General features: G+C 41.8%; 1 protein-coding gene across 1 annotated transcript in view; it reads right to left on the minus strand.

Annotated features, from left to right (window-relative positions):
- The window catches only part of LOC147707966 (amine sulfotransferase-like), a 249,662-nt gene that overhangs the window by 167,656 nt on the left and 60,068 nt on the right, over nt 1-21,938 (minus strand). The window contains exon 2 of the mRNA XM_086926771.1: nt 15,430-15,480. Within this exon, the coding sequence (XP_086782897.1) occupies nt 15,430-15,457 (28 nt within the window). The 5' untranslated portion in view covers nt 15,458-15,480. The remainder of the gene's footprint in view (nt 1-15,429; nt 15,481-21,938) is intronic.

Raw genomic sequence — 21,938 nt, forward strand, 5'->3', positions numbered from 1 at the left:
AGATTCAGCAAGAAGCTTGTGGTTTCAAACAGTAAATGAAATATTGAACACAAGGATAAAGGTGAAGCAACACGAAAAGGTTTGTTTGTAGAAAAGGTTATTATTTTATATTCAAACAGGAATAAATCATCAAAGAAAATCAAGGGTGTGCAGTTATTGACAATTGCATGTGTTTCTTGTGTAAATGGAGCTGACAAAACAATCCATAAATACAGAAGAAAACAATCCAGTCTATGACAAAATAAGTAAAATTGGCTTCTTTAAAAGATGATAAAATAGAAAGCCAAATACAAGAAACGAGACTTGGATTGGATTGTCGACGTTTCGGTCTCAGTGGTGCAATCCAGAGACCATCATCAGGACCAGGAGATAATGCAATAAGGATGACCCTTATACAATGTATAAGACCAAACTACTGGTGAACACACGTAGAATTTAAAAGTTCATTGCCTTAGGGAAGCTTCAAGTCTGCCCTGTGGTTATGTCCAAATATCCAGGCCAGAAAAAGTATTGAATCTTTTATGGTGGGGGAACCTGTGGTATCAATCTCAGGATCCAAGATAGTTCAAAGACGGGCGAAATGCACGAAGCGTAACCTCAGTATCCAATCAGATTCGCCCGTCTTTGAACTATCTTGGATCCTGAGATTGATACCACAGGTTCCCCCACCATCAAAGATTCAATACTTTTTCTGGCCTGGATATTTGGACATAACCACAGGGCAGACTTGAAGCTTCCCTAAGGCAATGAACTTTTAAATTCTACGTGTGTTCACCAGTAGTTTGGTCTTATACATTGTATAAGGGTCATCCTTATTGCATTATCTCCTGGTCCTGATGATGGTCTCTGGATTGCACCACTGAGACCGAAACGTCGACAATCCAATCCAAGTCTCGTTTCTTGTATTTGGCTTTCTATTTTATCATCTTTTAAAGAAGCCAATTTTACTTATTTTGTCATAGACTGGATTGTTTTCTTCTGTATTTATGGATTGTTTTGTCAGCTCCATTTACACAAGAAACATATGCAATTGTCAATAACTGCACACCCTTGATTTTCTTTGATGATTTATTCCTGTTTGAATATAAAATAATAACCTTTTCTACAAACAAACCTTTTCGTGTTGCTTCACCTTTATCCTTGTGTTCAATATTTCATTTACTGTTTGAAACCACAAGCTTCTTGCTGAATCTGTCTAAATTAGTGTTTTTCTATGGGGCTAGTGTGGTAGTTTCTATAGAAGTCGGTCAACAGATTCATAATACGTGGAACAGTTGCTGTTTCATTCAGCTACTAAGTCTAATTAATACAGACTGTATTACACTGTTAAACCCAGATCACCAAACAAATCCCTTGCTGGCAACTTTCTCCTTAAAACACTTTGACTGCCCAAGCCCGCAAGGGTATATTGGGTTACCCACCCCTACTATTAGCTCCTAGAGGAGTGACATAGGTTTTAAGTGCAGTGACCCTTGGATGTATTAAACCTATAACCTAAGAAAGTGGTGCATGCACCAACTTACACATGCTGCAATGGCAGGACTCTAGGTTCCATTTTACATGGCCTCTCATGGGTGGCATAATACATGCTTAAGCCCATGGGAGGCCTATGGGGTACCTATGCTATGGGTAAATGAGTACCATATACTAGGGACTGACAAGGGTACCCCAGTATCCAATCTGGAGTGCACCCAAGTACATAGCTTAACAGTTTAGGGAGAAAGCAGATAGACTGGGGTCAGGATTAGCAGGATCCCAGTCAGACTAGTCAAAAACAGTATCACATTTAGCAAAAAGTGGGGACACCTATAAGAACCAGATTCCTAACCCGGCCACAACTTAATGGGGAAGAGGGGCTGTGCAGCACCCCTCCCCGGGCCGATTTTGGCAAAAGGGAGCCCCATCCCCTGGGGCCAGCTTAAATTCAATGGGAGAGAGGGTAACACCCCTCATCAGCAAGTCTAGCTTGAATCATGACTGATGAGGGGTGTTACCCCGAAACAGGTCCCAGGATGTTTGTTTCAGGTCCAGGGAAGACTCGGCTTGGCAGTTTGAGCTAAACTGTTCCCACGAGGAACAGGGTCAAGACTCATTCGCACATTGCTGGGGTGGTGAAGTGAGCTAAAGACTGATGATGGATTCAACCCAGATCTGTAACTGGGGTTTAGTGTCTGAAAAGTTTCAGTGCTCCATCCATCATCTCCTTGTGTTTTCTTTCCAAATTTTAAAGCCACTATCACGTGAAATCTTTTCTTATGCAAAATGTCACATCTAAACTACAAGAATGGTATACCACACTTAGCACAGAAGAACCAGTAAATGCAATATTTACCATTATTTTTTCACTGACACTGATTTGCTTAGCAAATCAAAACCTTACTTTCATTCCCCCCACCTCTCTGGATCAGCTTACTATACATACCAACCCCTTTGGAACACTCTCTTTTAACAGTAGGTCAAAAGTTCACAATACATTCTATAAGCAGCATACTAGCTTCAAATTCAAATGTAGCAGGTGTGGTTGCTGTTTGGAACTATAACTATACCCAAAACACAGTAACATGTTTTTAATTTTTGCGGACCTAATCACAGGTTTACTTACTTTTCTTTCAAAATCACTACCTAGTATTAGGTTACTGAATACTTAAATAATTTTGAAAACTGTCTCATTATGCTCCAGCCTTTCCCTGTGTGCTATTCCTCCTTGTCTTCAAAATGGGAAGAGTATGGATTGTGGGTCATAGGTTTGTGTTTTGGGCCACAGAGTGTGCTAAAAAGAGTGACAATGACAGGGACTTGTATTTTCATAAAGTGGACATTACTTGGATTGGCCAGAGGGTTAAAGTGGCATCAATTGCTGCCTTTAGTTGAAAGCATTGTGGATTGCCAATATCCAGGCCTCATGATTGTGCACTGTGGTGGCAATGACCGAGGCACACTTACTGGGGTTGGATTGGAAATCCTAATGAAGAATACCTTTGATCAATTAATGGCACTTCTCACTCAGACTGCCTTGGTGTTTTCCAATTTGCCAAAAGCAAAAATAGAAGTGGTCAAACAAATTCTGTCCACAGATAGACAAAGCCAGGAAACATGTAAATCTGTTTCTGCATTCCTCAGAGATCACAACATGGGCTCCAGCTACAACAACAAATGTATGCTTTGACATGAAGAGTATATATACGAATGATGGAGTTCATAGGAAATGTGTATTGAGCATCAGTTGTATTAATCACTGGATTCATTCAGTTATGGGAAAGTAGGAAAACATATAGAAGTGTTGGTCTATATGTTTTCCTACTTTCCCAACAACAGATTCCCCTATACACATTTCCTCTTACTGTTTGATTCCTCTCACTACATTCTATTTATTCTTACATCTACCTCTCGCTGCATTAAGTTTCATTTTTTATTTCTTTTATTCATTTTTCACACAATTGACACGCTTCAAAACTTTGTTAACTTCACATGCATCAGGTACACAGCCTTTCTTCACTTTTTACAAACACCATTCCAAGGTGGCGGCCAGTTCCACGGCCATTTCTATTTCTATTGGACTTCATCACGCGATCACAGCACTTCACCGGCGATGAGTGATCAGAACTCGACACACAACCTGGAGCTTAAATAAGGTATTCATATGTCCAGTTTTTTCATTAGGGCATGATTTTTTTCTTGAAGGCATGACTGTTTTCCTTTAAAGCATGATGTTGCCACTCGTGTTTCGATTAACACTAAGGGGGTCATTAGGATGTCGGGCGGATTGCCCCCGCCAGGCTGGCGGTAGCCACTGCCGGCCTGGCGGGGGCAATCCGCCCGCCATTCCTCAGCTAAATGCTCCCGCCATATTAGTATGATGGGGGTGACCTTGGCGGACGTAAAGACCGTCCGCCGCTTTTCCGCCCTGTCGCCTTGCGACCGGGGGGGGAAAGGTCTAACATGGTGGCGGTGTCTATTTGACACCGACAGCCAAATTAGGATGGCCCAGGATAGATGCCTTTCCATGGTGGCAATGCCGCCACGGAAAGGCATGCGGGCCCCCGGAGTGACGGAGAGGTGGGGGGTGCACAGGGGGGGTACCTGTGGTACCCCCCTGCATTTGCATTAACAAAGCGGCAGGCACCGCACGGTGCCTGCCGCTTTTTAATGCAAATGCATTCGTGCATGTTTAGCATTGTGGCGGTCGGTGCTGAGAGCCCTGCCCACCACAATGCTAAACATGCAGGATGCGCCCGCCAAAAGGATGGAGGGGGTCTACAACAGGTAAACAATCCAAAGAGGAAAGCATCGAGAAATAGCGAAAAAATGTGAGGAAGGGGTTATCAAGAGAAAATGAGATGAAAGCTGATGTGGAGAAAAAGAACAGTTGGTTAAAAACTCCATTTTAAAAGAGAAGGGAAATAAAAGTGAGCAAACAGCATGAAAAGGTTTTGGGAGGAAATGTTAACACTGTGGATCTAGAGGAAATAGAGAAAAAAACAACTCTAACCATCAGCAAGAAGTCAGGGCAGAGGAGAGGGAATATCCACAGTGTAGATAAAAAATATATGGGTAATATGTGGCTGTACTTTGAACCATCCCAAATAGACAGGGGAAAGAAAAAAGTAAGGAAGCTAAGACCCCTGAATCGGTCCCAGCTCTTATTTGTTTTCTCTAAATGTGCTAGCCTAGGGGAAATTGGGACCGAGGGCCTAAAACAAGTGGGGTTCAGTCAGAACAACAAAGAGAATGAAATCACCAAGTTTTTAATGTAATCAGGGCTGGTAAAGGCCGCTATTGTAAACGCAAAGAAGGAGGTAATGAAGGAAGGGATAAGATTAATCCCCTAAGCAGAATTGGATATGAGAAGTCAACTAAGAAGACATTTTATGAAATGCCATGCAGGTTTAGGCAATAGACAGGTAAGGTTGATAGATTTAGAGAGCAGGGAAAAGCAAATATTGAAATCACCATAGAGAACATTGAGATCAATAAACATTGGGATAATTGGAGGCTAGAAAATAGTCAAACAGGCCCTCCTGAGTCTTCCCAGGAGGAGGGGGATTGGCTAAGCGAAGGTGATTAGGATGATAGCTTGTCGCATAGCCTCAAAATTGTATCGTAAAACATAAATGGGAATGGAAGAACAGAAAAACTTGAAAGTCTTAAAGAGCTAGCCCAAGGTGTTGAAATTATGTGTTTGCAAGAAACTTGGCTACGAGACAGAACCCCTACAATTGACATATTTGTCCAACTAAACAAGCTGGCAAAGAAAAAAGACTAGGACGTCCTGCTGGGGGTATAATGACCCAAATATCAACTAAGGTTGCAAATAAGGTTACACCTATAAAAACAAAATGTAAATGGTTACTTGCTTGTAAAGCATCTCTGCTGGTCTCAGATATCACGTATGATAATATGATAATCATGAATGTTTATATGCAGTGGGGAGCCACATGGAATATAGTAGAGAGATGGAAAATTATATTATTGGGAGATTTGAACTATAAATTGAACCCAAAATGGATAGATCCCGGGTATATAGAAATATTGCGATTGTACAATATAATGTCGGCCATCTTTCCTGATAGCACTCCCTCCCGATGAGATATAGCATCAGGGGAGTATCTGGGGACAAAGGGACTGTTTAATCTGAATGGTAGGATGGAGTCCGACCACCCCGCTAAGCAAACATTTAAGGGAGGCACACAACGCTGTCCTATTGATGCAATTTTTCTTCATACCTGGAACTTTGCAAAAATAAAAGGGTTTTGTGTGACTCAAAGGGGAGGAAGTGATCATAACCTACTATAATTGGAATTAGCTAGAGGTATAAAGAGTTTACAAGATGTAGTAATCCTCCACCATTTAGATTATCCTACATGTTTAAAAAAATTAAATGAGGAATACTTGGCAAAACTGGCTAACTTTCAACAGAATCTAAATTTTCAAATTGTCAGCATTGATTGGTATGAAGAAACGATTGGACAAGGTCTACAACGCCTCAGTGTAAAATAAAAAAATAAAAATTCAAGGCCTAAGGAGAATCTAACGATTTATTGAAATAAAATGATGTGGTTTCATGAGGAATGTAAGGAAATGAAAAGGTTGATAATAAAGAAAGAGAGAATCCTGAGAGCTAGTTATGACCAAGTCAGGTATGCAAATCTCGTCAAGATAAGGAAAGTGTATAAAATATTAGTCAGAAATCAGAAAAGGAATTATAAATAGAAGTGTTAGGAGAATTTGCTGAAACCCATTGAATCACGGAAATTTTGAAAGCTAATACAGGAAGCCGCAGGTCAGACCCAAGGCTTTATGAGTTGTGTGGTGGAAGAAGCGCATCATTATAAATACATATAGATATATATATACATACACCTGTAACATAAAAAGAAAAAAAAATATATATATATATATAATAAATTAAAATATTAAAATATGTGTAATCTTTTTTAAATACATTTTACACTACATTAACTGCAACAGTAATGAAAATGTTGGATAGCGGAGGGTATAAAATTACTATTCCCACTCCAGAAAGTGCAACTGTAGGGAAAGTGTTGGATAGCGCAGGCGATAAAATTACTATTCCCAGTCCAGCGAGTGCAAGAGTAGGGAAAGTGTTGGATAGTGAAGAGGTAAAAAATTACTATTCCTACTCCAAAGAGTGCAAGAGTAGGGAAAGTGTTGGATAGCAGAGGTGTATAATTTACTATTCCCACTCCAGGATTTGCAACAGTAGGGAAAGTGTTGGATAACGGCGGGGTGAAAATTAATATTCCCACTTCAGGGATAGCAACAGTAGGGAAAGTGTTTGCTAGCGTAGGACTAACAATTACTATTCCCACTTCAGAGAGTGTAACAGTAGGGAAAGTGTTGGATGGGGGAGGGGATAAAATTACTATTTACACTCCAGTGAGTGCAACAGTAAGGAAAGTGTTGTATAGTGAAGGGGTAAAATTACTATTCCTACTCCAGAGAGTGCAAGAGTAGGGAACGTGTTGGATAGCGTAGGGGTAAAAATTATTCTTCCTACTCCAACAAGTGCAATAATAAGTAAAGTGTCAGATAGCGGAGGGGAATAATTAACTATTCCCACTCCAGCAAGTGCAACAGGAGGGAAAGTTTTGGATATTTGAGGGGAATAATTTACTATTCCCACTCCAGGGAGTCCAACAGTAGGGAAAGTGTTGGATAGCGTAGGGGTAAAATTTCTATTCCCACTCCAGGGAATGCAACAGTAGGGAAAGTGTTGGATAGAGGAGGGGATAAAATTACTATTCCCACTCCAGCGAGTACAACAGTAGTGAAAAGGTTGGATAGGGGAGGGGTAAAAATTGCTATTTGCACTCCAGGGAGTGCAACATTAGGGAAAGTGTTGGATTGCAGAGAGGAATAATTTACTGTTTTACACTCCAGCAAGTGCTACAGTAGGGAAAGTGTTAGATAGCTAAGAGGCTAATTTACTATTCCCACTCCAGAAAATGATTTAACATTAATTAATAAACAATTAATTAATAAAAAAGAACTTACCTCCCACCATATTCCCCTATAAATTACACCACCATTATTGTAAAACCTGACACAATTAACATAGTTAATTTACAATTAATTCATTCATTAATAACAATTAACAAGCAATTTGAAACCAAATAGTAATACATGAATTCACATATTTAACACTGTAAACTAACTTAAAATAAATGTTATATAAAAATGTTGAAAAAATATATTAAAGTTCAATTATTTCCCAACCTACTCCCCCTTCAACCCACAAACCACTCTTTAACAAAGATACAATTAACATGATTAATTAATATTTAATATTAGCCAATAATAAATTACAAAAATATTAAAATAAATTCCACAATTACCAGTATAAAACAATAAATACATAAATATTATTTATTAAAAAGTATTAATTAATTGATTATCATTAAATAACTCCCCACACTACTCCCCTATAAACCCACAACACAGTTCTAAACAAAATGGCACAATTAACATAATTAACAATTAATTAATTAATATTAATGACAAATGAATAACAAATTAATAATACATTAATTACCCAAATTAACAATATTAAATAGTAAGGGGCCTATTAGGATGACAGGTGGACTTTGTCCGCCCGTCATCCTACCGGGGTTTGGGACCGCCTGCTATAAGGACGGGGGTCCCGTGGGGGGTATTGGGATGTGCCCACCACAGTGGCGGGCACATCCTGCATTTTTAGCATTGTGGCGGGCGGCGCTCTCAGCACCTCCCGCCACAATGCTAAAAATGCATTAATGCATTTGCATAGACAAAGCATCAGGCACCCCGCGGTGCCTGCTGCTTTGTTTATGCAAATGCAGGGGGGTACCACAGGTGCACCCCCCACCTCTTCTTCACTCTGAGGGCCCGCAGGGGGCCCCCAGAGTGAAGACCGCATGTCTTTCCGTGGCAGCATCGCCGCCGCGGAAAGTCATCTAAACAAGCCCATCATAATGTGGGTGGCAGTGTCTATTAGACACCGCCACCATATTGAACCTTTTCCGCCCCAGTCGCGGAAAAGCGGTGGATGGTCTTTCCGTCCGCCACGGTCCCCCCCGCCATCCTAAAATGGCGGGGGGAATTTAGGTGCAGATGGCAGGCGGATTGCCCCCGCCAGGCTGGCAGTGGCTACCGCCAGCCTGGCAGGGGGCAATCCCCCCACCATCCTAATGGGACCCTAAATAGTACATATTAAACACTGAAATATTAATTAATTATTAATAAATTACTTTCCTCCCTACTCCACTAAAAAATCCACAACCTGCTTCCAAAAAAAGGCACAATTATAATTTTTACAAATTAATTATTAATAATTAACAACCAATTAATAACTATTTATCGATACATTCATTACCACAACTAACAATACCAAAGATTAAATACATAAATATTAATTAATAAAAGTATCAATTATTAATTATAATTACATTACATCCCACCCTATTCCCCTATAAACCCACAACCCGCCAATGAACTAAAACGCAAAATTAGATTTAAAAAAATAATTACTTCTTAAAATTATTAATAAATTCATTATAATTAAATTACTTCCCACCCTATCCCCCTTTAAACACACAACCAGCTACGGAACTAAAACGCAAAATGTACTTACAAAAAATCTAATAACTCCTAAAAATTAAACACATATTAAAAAACAAATGCAATACGTACTCAAAAAAATAGAACACATACATTTAAAACACACACTAAAATACATAACACTAACTAAAACTGATATTTTAACAATATTAATGACTTCGATATTTTTAAAAACGATATTACTTACCTTAAACTCGATATTCTTGATGATATTCTGACAGTCAAGATTTCTGTATTACAATATTTTGAAGTCAATATAAGTGCAAGTCGACATTAACAACTCAATATTATGTCTGTTTACCGGAAGAAGCTGCATGGGAAGAGTATTTAGGGGAGCTATATGGTAAGAGAAAAGAACCAGCGGAAAGTGACATAATATCTTGGGTAGCGGTGGCTGAAGATATAAAAGCATACTTTACAGTAGATAATATAAAAGATACTATAAGAAAGCTACATTTAACGTGTGCAGCAGGACCTGATAGTCTCCCTGCAATTACAATAAAGACATAATCGGAATGGTGAGCTGAAATGTTTTCACAAATGTTCTTGGTTATTATAGACTCGGGCCAGATCCCCAATAGTTGGAGGAAAGCCATAATTCATCCAGTGCATGAGAAAGGAGATATGAAGGTCCTGAAAAATTATAGGCTGAATAATCTCCTGGATATAGGATAGAAGGTGTAACCTTGGAAATACTGAAGTATTGGGTGGAGCAGAGGTCAATTTTGCCTTTGGAACAGGTTGGCTTTAAGGAGGGCCACTCCACAATTGACCACTGATTCGCTCTATGGGCGATTGCACGAAAGTCAGTCGAGCCAAGAGGGAAGCTATATTGCTGTTTTGTAGACTTCTGTGCAGCATTTGATTTGGTAGATAGGAAGTGCCTTTGGGAGACCTTGAACAAATATGATACCCCAAAGGAGCTGTTGACTATAATACAGTAACGTAGAATTACATAGGCTGAATTGGGCACAGGTCATTAAGGACGCGGAGAGGGCATTGACTCCGAAAAATAGCAATTAATATGGCTTAAGACAGGGTTGTGTGTTGGCCCCCTAACTTTTTGCCATATTCCTAGCAGACCTGCCAGCTGTGTTAGAGGTGGATAGAAGTGCAAGCCCCAGGATGAACAGAAAAAAATATTGTGCCTGCTGTATGCAGACAATTTAGTAATTCTAGATCAGGCAGAGCTGGGCCTACAAAGAAAGTTGGATGTATTTAGAAAATACTGTAGATTAAAACAGCGAACTGTAAATAAGGACAATACAAAAATATTGTTCTTCAGGAGAGGAGAACTCAAGTTTAACTGGTATCTGGGCCCCACAAAACTTTAAATAGTAAATGAATACAAATATCTTGGGGTCTGATGTGAGATATCCCTGAAATGGCATACGAGTTTGGAAGCCCTAAAAGCCAAGGCCCATACAACGGTGTGTGGTCTGCAAAAATGTAAACGTTCTTATGGAGAAATGTCCCATAGACCATTGATGAAAGCTTACAGTGTTGTGATACCACCACAACTACGATATGGGGCAGAAATACTCTGCTTAAGTGGCAAGAGTGATTGGGATATTGAGGAAGTGAATGCATAAAATCCCTAATGTCCTTGCCAGGATCATCCATAACTCAGGCAATAAGAACGGAGCTGGGGATTACATTATGGAATATACAGGCCCAAGTGGCTCTAATAAGATTTTGGAAAAGATTGGACCAGGGCGATGACTAGAAAGTTTCCAACTGGTTTAATATTGAGATTCAGCATAGTGATTTAAAATGGGCCAAAGAAGTTAGAAAGAAATTGAACTCTGTATGTGGAAATTTGCAGGTGAAAATATGCCAACAGACCTTATGTGTAGAAGTTACTAAGAGGGAATTAAGCATTCAAGGGAAGGAGCTCTCTCGGAAAGAAAATTGGCAGTATTTGAGAGAGAAAAAAATCAGTGCATCTATGTTAAGCAGTTGGCAGAAGGAAGCATGGTTCTCTTACTTGAATATATTACCTAACCTCTGGTTCCGATGTGAAGTATTAAGATTAAGAATTGATATTAATCCCTGGGTAATAAATGAGAAAATAAGATCAGCCATGATGCAAACCAATGGGAAATATACGGTAGGTACAAAATTCAATATTTTGCATGTATTAGTAATTGTTTGAAAATACTGGCCCAGCGGAAATTGTTTTTACATCCCATCTTTTTAAAATATGGAATCATATGCTATGCAGAAGCCATAGCACTCCTTGTCGACATGCCTACTCTTGAAATTGCAATAGCTTTAGTAAATATATGATTGCAGTGAAAAAGTTTTATATGGGGAAATGAGCAGAACTATGATAGCTAAGATGGGGTTAGGATCTTCAGTTTTATTTTGTCATACAATGTTTAGAAGGGATACATTTTAATAGGAATTTTTAAACCTATACACTGTGCAATGAATCGGATGAGAAAATTGATCTTCCTATCTTCCTTATCTTTTATACATATAAGGATACTTGTTTTGGTGGTAACTGGTGATGGAAATATTTAGGTTATTAAAGTGTATATAAATTGTATGTTTTATGTTGTTTAAAGACCTGCGGTCTAAATAAACATTACTTTGATTGACTGGGTCTGTGAGTGGGTGTGAGTCTCTGAGTGGGTATGTGAGTGGGTGTGTGAGTGTCTGAATGGATCTGTGAGTGGAAGTGAGTGTCTGAATGGAACTGTGAGTGAACATGTGAGTCTTAGTGGGTCTGTAAGTAGGTCTGTAAATGCCTGAGAGGGCCTGTGAGTGTGGGCATATGTTTCTGAGTGGATCTCTGAGTGGGTATGTCAGTGTCTGAGTGGGTCTGTGAGTAGATACGCAAGTGTCTGAGTAGGCCTGTTAATGAGTGAGCAAGTGTCTGAATGAGTCTGATAGTAGGTGTGCAAGTGCCTGAGTGGGTCCGTGAGTGGGTGCCTGAGTGTCTGAGTAGGTCAGTCAGTGGGTATGAGAGTGTCTGTCTGGATTTCTCAGTGGGTGCATCGGTGACTGAGTGATTATTTGTTTTTTACAACAGAATTGTGAGTGGGTGCATACATGTCTCAGTGGGCCTGTGAGTGGGTGTGTGAGTCTCTGAGTGGGTCTGTGAGTGGGTGCATTAGCAATGAAGTGGGTATGAGAGTGGGTGCATGAGTATCTGAGTGGATCTGTGAGTGGATGTATGAGTGTCTGATTAGATCTGTGAGTGGGTGCATTAGTGTCTGAGTGGGTCTGAACTGGGTGAATGACTGCCTGAGTAGATCTGTGAGTGGATGCATGAATGTCTGAGTGAATCTGTGAGTAGATGCATGAGTGTCTAAATAGGTGTGGGTCTGAGTGGGTCTGTAAGTGAGTGTATAAGTGTCTGATTGGGTCTGTGAATGGGTGCATAAATATCTGAGTAGGTCTGTGAGTGAGTGTCTAAGTGGGTCTGTGAGTAGGTGCTTGCGTGTCTGTGGGTCTGTGAGTAATTGCATACATCTCTGAGTGGGTGTGTGAGTGTCTGAGTAGGTCTGTGAGTGGGTGTGAGAGTGTCTCAGAGGGTCTGTGAGTGGGTGCATGAGTGTCTGAGTGGGTCTGTGAGAGAGTGAATGAGTGTGTAAGTGGGTCTATGAGGGGTTGCATGAGTCTCTGAGTGGGTCTGTGAGTAGGTACATGAGTGTCTGAGTCAGTCTATGAGTGAGTACTTGAGTATCTGAGTAGGCCTTTCAATAGGTATGAGAGTGTCTGTCAGGGTTTCTCAGTGGGTCTTTGAGTGTATATATATTTCTGGGCATAATTTGCGATTCCATCACAAAATTACATGGAGGGCAGTGCTAAATGTAGTGACGGATTTGTGTATTCTCCAGTGTGGATAGAAAAAGTTCTGGGCATTTACTTGCCCATCAGGGGTCCCTCACGACCTCAAATTTGCTCCCAGATGGCCAGAGTACCTCTACCCTGCCCCCTTCTACAATTTTTTTGTTTAATCTTGCTACTGGGGACTGTTTCCCAATGTCTAAAATGGCAGCTGCAATTTTCCTCTCAGGTTGCAGCCAGCTAATCACAGCAGTGCGGTTGGTGCGTTGATTTACGAAGCGCCTCTAGGGATTCAACAAAGATCTGGGTCCCTAGATACACCAATTTTTTTTACTGTTTTATCTAAAAAAACTACAGAACAAATTTACACTACATCACAAAAGGGCTCTTTCTGTAGCAATATGTAGCTTTTCTCCGAATTTGGTGCAATTCCGTTCAGCAGTTTGGGCTATAGTCATGTCTAAATTCTCAATGGAAATTAACATTGGAAAAAGCCTTTTTTGACACCCTTTTTCCCTTCCCCCGCTTGACAGATCATTTTAAAACTTTCTGTGTACAACTAGACAGAGTACAGCACTCTTTTAGAAAAAGTTCCAGAAGATCCGTCAAATTGCACCAAAGCTATAAGCAAGTCAAAAATGTTTTCCTTTGAAAGCTAGGTCCTAACTATAGCTACCTACTGGTGACCAACAGTGGATTTAGCCCTCACAGATGGTGCCTAGGGGGTCAGTGTTTACCTGTATAATAAACAAGGTATGAAGTTCCTAATGTTTACCTACCATACCCCTTCATACCATATTGATTTTAAAAAAATCAGGACACAGTGACTAAGTCCCTGTGTCCTGAAATGGTGTTCGTAACATTTCTCTTCCTCACACGGCCAGCCAGTCAGAGCACACGCTCACCTCGGTCTCGCAATACTCACAGAAGCCTTTTCGCTCCTGCGGAAGCAAGGATTTAAAAGTGAAAATTGTCCCTTTCACCCAATCAGATTGCTCTTTTATTTGAAGTTACTTGATCACAGGACACTCCCAAGCCTCCATCAAATCCAACCATCCAGATATACAAATATTTCGAACTTTAATTTCTCAAACACTACTTAACGGATATACACCATGTCGCCTAAGCACACTTTCTGGGTAAAGATATTTCTTTCTGTCAAATTAGATGTGTTCATTAAGCCCTTTTGACTGTAGCGCTTTTCAAAATTCCCTTGGATATAGCATGGGGAAATTACGTTTTGGTACCTACCCTTGTTCTCAGCGTCTTTTTGACAATCACCCAGAAACTTTCAAGGAAGGAGCAGAGGTGGATTAACTTTGTTTTAGAAAGTTTTGGGAACATTTGTAAAATGGAGCGAAAGTTATTAGCACACCAAAATATCCATAGTGCCTTCACTGGTCACAGAACTCCAAGGTGACCTGAGATATCCTAATAATGATTGTAAAGTAAAGAAGTATTTTATATAATGTAACATGTGACATTTTGCTCGCCCTATGCCTAAAAGACATTACATGGAAAACAAGTAGCCTGATGTTATCTGTGATGTCTTCTGCTGATCCTCCCTTTTTAGCCTACAGCATGTTACATGTTGGGATTTTCAGTTTTTGAAACCAAACTTCATGTCCCAGAATACAACCCAATCTCCTCCAAGCTATAAGACAGATGGTACTAATAGTGTGGCATATGACATTGATCTTTTTAGCAGCTATGCTTAGGTAGCCTCCAGGAATTAGCACCAACGGCACATCCAAGAACGAAAAACTATTCCTTGCGCGTGTTAAGAGTAGCGGAGAAAATAAATACGTTTCTCTACCCTCTGCCCATGAAAGAAGTGATTTTAGTTTCTCAGAGGAATCAGCCCAGTGACAAAGAGGGAAGTTGGAACATGGCCCAAGCAGTGCTTGAGCTCGCATTAGTCACTTGTAATACCTATTGCAAGCGATTAGTTTCGCCGTTTTCTTAATACAGATGTATTGAATTACTATACACCATGGCAGTGAAAACAAATCTTGCCAATAACATGCTATTTGGAGCAACTGTTAATAGACACCCATTCACACATGTATTGCAAGAGTGCAAAAGTCATACTACAGTTTCTTTTCTCAGTAGAGGGTACCACACAGTTTTCTATTTATTATGATTGTTGAGGGAGGAGCATTATGACACACTGCTCTTTAGATTACACTAGAGATTGTGCCTCTCAGGAGTCATGGCCCCTGTCCACACCCAGCGACAGTAAAAAAAAACAGATCATACATCTGCACATGCACTATGATGTGACAGTTAGCTTCAGTTATACAACTTCAATATATGTTTACTAAAACCTTTGATATTCACTAAAGAAAACAGTTAAAGTGATACTATTGTTATAAAACAAACCTTAAAAGGCACTGACGTTAGCCAGTTGTGAGTAGCTGAACTAACAAAATTATGCATCCCATCATGCACAATTTATGACTTCACATATAATTTCACTCATACACATAATACAATCAAAATAAACCAACTCACCTCGATCGTTAGTTGTGGTTGACATCATTTGTAGTTTAAAAACGCTTTAATCTGTGAAACAAGGATTGGTGTATATTATCAGTAGAAGTTTGGTAAATCCATATCTAACCACACTTACAAATATGTATTCCAATGTTCACACACACTTTCTAGATGTCTACTGTGAGGCCAATAGGTAGTACCTTTAATCACATCTTCAAAATGAATGAGAATTGTGTTCAAATGAAGAATGAAGCGATGACAAGCCTTGTAGAATAAAAGTACATTACAACAAATTGACAAATTGGTGCTTCTAGATTTACTTGCCAGCGTACTCTGTTATGCATCCATAAACGTGGGCACTCAAATTCACTGTGTTTGGTACCAACAAACTAGAGTACTTGCCACCTGTCAAAACAGGAAACTCTTTAAATTTGATCTACCCACACCAGACCTTACATTTATAAGTACATACATAGAACGTACCAAAATTCCCACCAATCTGAAGTAAAACAAAACCAAATAAATATCGATACAAGAGCCTTAATATATAGCAAAGAATCCCACACTTGACACATCCTGCCAATAGCTCCTCCCTGCGACCAGGAATATGTATATTTATAACAACTACTGACACCATGTAGGCCTTTTTTTAATTACATTTTTATTTTGATATCCAGAATAAGTAATTACAATACACCCTGCAGTTTTCATACAATTTCCTACAATATCATGCAATTTCATACAGTAGTCAAAACATTTCATACAATATAGTTTAAAGTACTCTTGTAAATTTATCTGTACAAAGCATATAAGAATGACATACCTACACTTAGCTTAACAAGAAATGAATCCACCATAAATTGAGCCCATATTTTATTGAATCTTACAATTCCTCCACATCGGGAGCATACAATAGCTCATTTGTTCTTACTTCATTTTCCCCACCAATTCACCAATAAAGGGAATTAGCTTTGTTTTCCATTTTTGAAGCAAAAAACATATGGCCACTAACACAGAGCAGCTTTTGATTTCTGGGAATTAATCTCAAGTTGGGATCATCAATCAATCAATCAATCAGTCAATCAATCATTTGTAAAGCGCAGTACATACCCGTGAGGGTCTCAAGGCGCTGGGGAGGGGGAGGGGGGCCGCTACTGAACGAACAGCCAGGTCTTGAGTATCCTCCTGAGGTCAGCAGGTCTTGGGTCTGTCGTAGGCTCAGTGGGAGGGTTTTACATGTCTTGGCGACGAGGTGGGAGAAGGATCTCCCGCCCGTGGTTGTTCTTCGGATGTGCGGGACGGTGGTGAGTGAGAGGTCGGTGGAGCATAGCTGGCGGTTGGGGATGTAGAAGGAGAGCGTCTGTTGAGGTAGGCTGGGCTGGTCTTGTGGAGTGCTTTGTGTACGTGGATGAGGAGCTTGAAGGATATCCTCCTGTTGATGGGGAGCCAGTGCAGGTTTCTCAAGTGGGGGGTGATGTGGCCGTGGCATTGTACATCGAGGATCAGTCGTGCCGAGGTCTTGAGTATCCTCCTGAGGTCAGCAGGTCTTGGGTCTGTCGTAGGCTCAGTGGGAGGGTTTTACATGTCTTGGCGACGAGGTGGGAGAAGGATCTCCCGCCCGTGGTTGTTCTTCGGATGTGCGGGACGGTGGTGAGTGAGAGGTCGGTGGAGCATAGCTGGCGGTTGGGGATGTAGAAGGAGAGCGTCATGTTGAGGTAGGCTGGGCTGGTCTTGTGGAGTGCTTTGTGTACGTGGATGAGGAGCTTGAAGGATATCCTCTTGTTGATGGGGAGCCAGTGCAGGTTTCTCAAGTGGGGGGTGATGTGGCCGTGGCATTGTACATCGAGGATCAGTCGTGCCGAGGTGTTTTGGATGCGTTGTAGTCGTTTGACGAGCTTGGTTGGGGCTCCCGCATAGAGGGCGTTTCGGTACTCGAGTCTGCTGCTGAGGAGGGCCTGGGTGACTGGCTTTCTTGTGTCTGTCGGGATCCATCTGTTAATCTTGCGAAACATGTGGAGGGAGTTGAAGCAGGAGGAGGAGACGGCGTTGACTTGCTTGGTCATTGAGAGCGCTGAGTCCGGGATGATTCCCAGGTTGCGTGCGTGGTCGGTGGGTGCCGTCGCCCACCAGGAGTCGTCCCAGGCTGAAGGGTTGGAGCCGAGGCTGAGGACCTCCGTCTTGTCCGAGTTCAGCTTCAGATGGCTGATCTTCATCCAGTCGGCGAAGGCCTTCATTCCTTTGTGGAGGTTGGCTTTGGCGGTGATGAGGTCCTTGGTGAGGGAGAGGATCAGTTGAGTGTCGTCGGCGTAGAAGATTATGTTAAGGTCGCGCTGTTGGATGACGTGTGTGAGCGGGGCCATGTAAATGTTGAGCAGTGTCGGGCTGGGGGAGGATCCCTGGGGTACGCCGCAGATGATCTCAGAGGCTTTGGAACGGAATGGGGGAGGCAAACGCTCTGGGTTCTGCCAGAGAGAAAGGAGGTGGTCCATTCCAGAGTTTTGTCTCGGATCCCTGCGGCGAGGGGGCGTGTGTGTAGAGTGCGGTGGCAGACGGTGTCGAAGGCGGCGGAGAGGTCTAGGAGGATGAGTGCTGCAGCCCCACCGTTGTCCAGCAGGGTCCTGATGTCGTTGGTGGCGGCAATGAGGGCAGTCTTGGTGCTGTGGTTGCTGCGGAACCTAGACTGGGAAGGGTCCAGGATTCTGTTTTCTTTGAGGTATCGGGTTAGCTGTCTGTTGACGATTTTCTTGATGACCTTGGCCGGGAAGGGGAGCAGAGAGATGGGTCAGAAGTTCTTGAGGTCTCTTGGGTCTGCCTTAGGTTTTTGGAGTAGGGCATGTTTCCAGCTCTCTGGGAAGGTCGCGGTCTCGAGGGAGAGATTGATGACGTTGTGCAGGTGGGATGCGATGGAGCTGCTTGCTTTGTTGAAGGCGTGGTGCGGGAATGGGTCTTTTTTTTTTTTTTTTATTTTTTTTTTTTTATTTGCGAAAACACATTACGATACACACTGCAGAATTGGTTTTTAGACCCAGAAAACATTGCAACAAGATATTATTGCACATCAATGTTAATAATCTAATGATAGGCACTTGTGGAGCAGTTAACAAAATAGAAATCAAAAATCAATAGCGGCAAAGACAGAATAGGCAACAATCAAAGGTAAAAAAACAGATCAATCAGTACCCCGTAACACCTTAAGTCTTTAGCCAACCCATTCGGACACCGGCGCCCAGATCCTGGTTGCCAATTTTCGACTCCTCCCCCCTTTACGAGAAAAAATAGAGAATTCTAACCTATGGAGAGCTAACAGTCTTGCTCGCCATTGTGTGAAAGTTGGGGCTTCCGCAGATAACCACTGAGATGTAATGCACAGACGTGCCTGGGACATAGCGATAAATAAAAAAGCTGATTTGTAAAAGGAGTGAGTACCAGCTAAACTATTACCCAGGTCAACCCCAAATATCACTAGTGCTGGAGTCAATAAACAGCTTATCTTGAGTGCGGAATTGATAAAGTGCTCGATGTCATCGAAAAACCCTACTAGTACTGGACAACCCTAGAGCATATGTATTATATCCGCCGTCAGTGAATCACAGCGAGCACAAGTATTACCCTTCCTAGCACCCCATTTTGCGATTTTCATTGGCGTGTAGTAAAGATCTAACATTGCCATATAGCTTTGAGTCTTCAACGAACCTGAAACAATGACCTTGCTGGCAAAGTCCATTACCGGGGCTAGGCCAATACATGTCCTTCCTAATTTAGATTCCCACTTAGCACTTTGAGCTGACAAATCATCCAGGAAGGTTGATACTATATATTGATAGAGTACCCCTATTCTACTTCTTTTCCTAATCATCTCAATGATTGGTATCTTATCCAGTATACCTGGTGAAGTCTTCAATTGTTTATACACAAAGCTTTGTATTTGCGGGGTAATTTATATTTATTCCTAATATCACTGTATACTAAAATTTGCCCATCCTCTACTAGGCACCCTGCCTTTGCCAGCCAAGCATTACATAATCTTGAAAGACACTAGGAAACACTCTGCTGCTTTTAAATGGCGTATAGAGATTCAAATTTGGAATGGCTAATTTCTTCCTAATTTTCCACCAGATAGTACATGCAGCGATCAAAACTTTGAAGCGTGTCCTTTTATAATAACTAGGCTCCAAGACCTCCAACAATACACCCTTGGCAGCTTCACCCATCCCTATCTCATAGATAGTAGGTTGGTTGGACATCGGTACATTCGCCCTATCTCCACATATCAGCACTCCCATAACTTGTATCATTGCTGCCCAATAGTACATAACAAGGCTGGGGACCGCCCAGCCCCACCGATCTCGAGGAAGGTACATCCACTTAGCTGCTCGTCGCGGGCGCCTATAGCCCCACAAAAACCTACTGCACACCCTCTCTGCCTTGATCAAGCTATTTTGAGAGAATAACAAAGGAATGGTTCTAAACAAATATAAAAAATTTGGGAGGACTATCATTTTAAGGACGCTACAGCGACCATATAAGGATAGGTGTAAATTATCGAGTCTCTCCAATTTAGTGTTGACTGCTTCTATCATTGGGAGGATATTTAAGTCCGGGATCCTATCCACTGCGGGACTTATCTGCACCCCTAAATACATAGCTTCCGGGACAACAGGAGCGTCGGATATAGGCATATCAGGAGTCTGAACCACCTGCGTTTTTGAGACATTGAACTTATAACCCGACACTGCTCCGAACTGTTTTGCTAGTTCCTTCAGTGCAGGGAATGCAGACGGAACATCAGATGTTATAACAACTATATCATCTGCGTAGGCTAACAGATTGTGGGAAATATCACCAGCACTTATTGGAACTATAGCCTGATTAGCCACGATTTTAGAGAGAAACGGATCTATGTATAGGGCAAACAACAGGGGTGAACAGGGACACCCCTGCCGTGTGCCCCTTGTAATAGGAAAAAAGCTAGTCTGCTGCCCTGAGATGCGCAATTGAGCTCTTGGGGAAAGATACATAGCAGAGACTGCATGTACAAATTCATCTGGAAACCCCTTCCATCTGAGTACCACCCACAAGAGCCCCCGGGAGACCCTGTCGAACGCCTTCTCGGCGTCCAACAGGATCAACCCAAGGGGAGATTTCGTGACATGGGCCCAGTCTAGCAATGCTATGGAGCGCCTGACATGATCCGCTGTGTCCCTGCCTGGAATAAATCCATGCTGATATATGGAGACCAACGGAGTAATCAATTGCGCAAGTCGACAAGCCAACATTTTTGAATAAACTTTCGCATCGCCATTAATTAGTGATTTCGGCCTAAATGATGATGGGAGCAGCTCTGGTTTTCCTTTTTTCCTAAACAAAACTATAGTTGCATTTTGCCATGATTCCGGCACTATGCCCTTCTGCGCTGCTCTGAGGACCTCACGAAAAAACAATTTAATATCATCTAAAAAGATTTTATAGAATTCCAGTGGAACAGCATCTGGGCCACAGGCCTTGCTATTGGCTAAAGATTTAACAGCCAGCTCCAATTCCTCCATTTGAATAGGTGACCCCAAAAATTCAGCCTGTTCTTGAGAAATTTTAATTGTCTCCATATCAATCAAAAACTCCTCCATGGCCCTCTCGATATCCAGCCTAGGAATATCTTGCCTATACAAAGAGGAGTAAAAATCCAAGAAAACTCTATTAACTGCCTCCTGAGTATACGGGAATGGGCCTGATAGAGAGCCGGAGTGGATTGTGCTCATGGCCTTGATAGTGTCATTGACGCTCATGCTGGCACAGGCTAGCAGGGGGTAATGTTCGATGTTGTGCGGAGGGTCAGTTGTGTACTTCTCTGTTGGGGCTGTCTGGGTGTTGAAGCTGTTGTGGATGTCTGCTATCTTGCGGTGGAAGAAGATGGCGAGTGAGTCACAGAGGGCTTGCGCCGGCGGGATGTCATTGGTGTTGGAGCTGAGGTTGGAGAATTCCTTCACGATGTTGAAGAGCTCCTTGCTATTGTGTGCGTTGTTGTCGAGGCGGTCTTTGAAGGAGGTTCTCTTGGCCTCCCTGATGAGGTGGTGGTGGTTGCGGATAGCGTCCTTGAGTGCTGCGTGGCTGTCCGCAGTTTGTTCACTGTGCCATTCCTTCTCTAGTTTCCGGCAGGATTGCTTGGAGGCAAGGAGTCCTGGGATGAACCAGCTAACAATAGCCTAACAAAAAAAACAAAGCACTGGATATTTGTCACACTGTATTGGTCACACTTGCTCCAAATACTGCTGAAATATCACATTCCAAAAGTGTTGGATAGCTGCACATTGCCGAATGACATGGGAACAGTTTGCTACTCCATTTGCTTCACATCTAAAACAACGACCTGACAGTGTTGAATTAATCTCACTGAGAAACTGAGGGGTTCTATAGTGCAGCCATCGTCCTTAAAACTGCATTCTACACCAATTGGCTCCTCTCAACATTGCAAAGTTCAACTAATTAACTTTACCCCACACTTCCCTTGTCAGTGTAAATCCTTCATATTT

This window comes from Lissotriton vulgaris, chromosome 6 (genome assembly GCF_964263255.1).
Source record: "Lissotriton vulgaris chromosome 6, aLisVul1.2, whole genome shotgun sequence".
Taxonomy (NCBI): Eukaryota; Metazoa; Chordata; class Amphibia; order Caudata; family Salamandridae; genus Lissotriton; species Lissotriton vulgaris.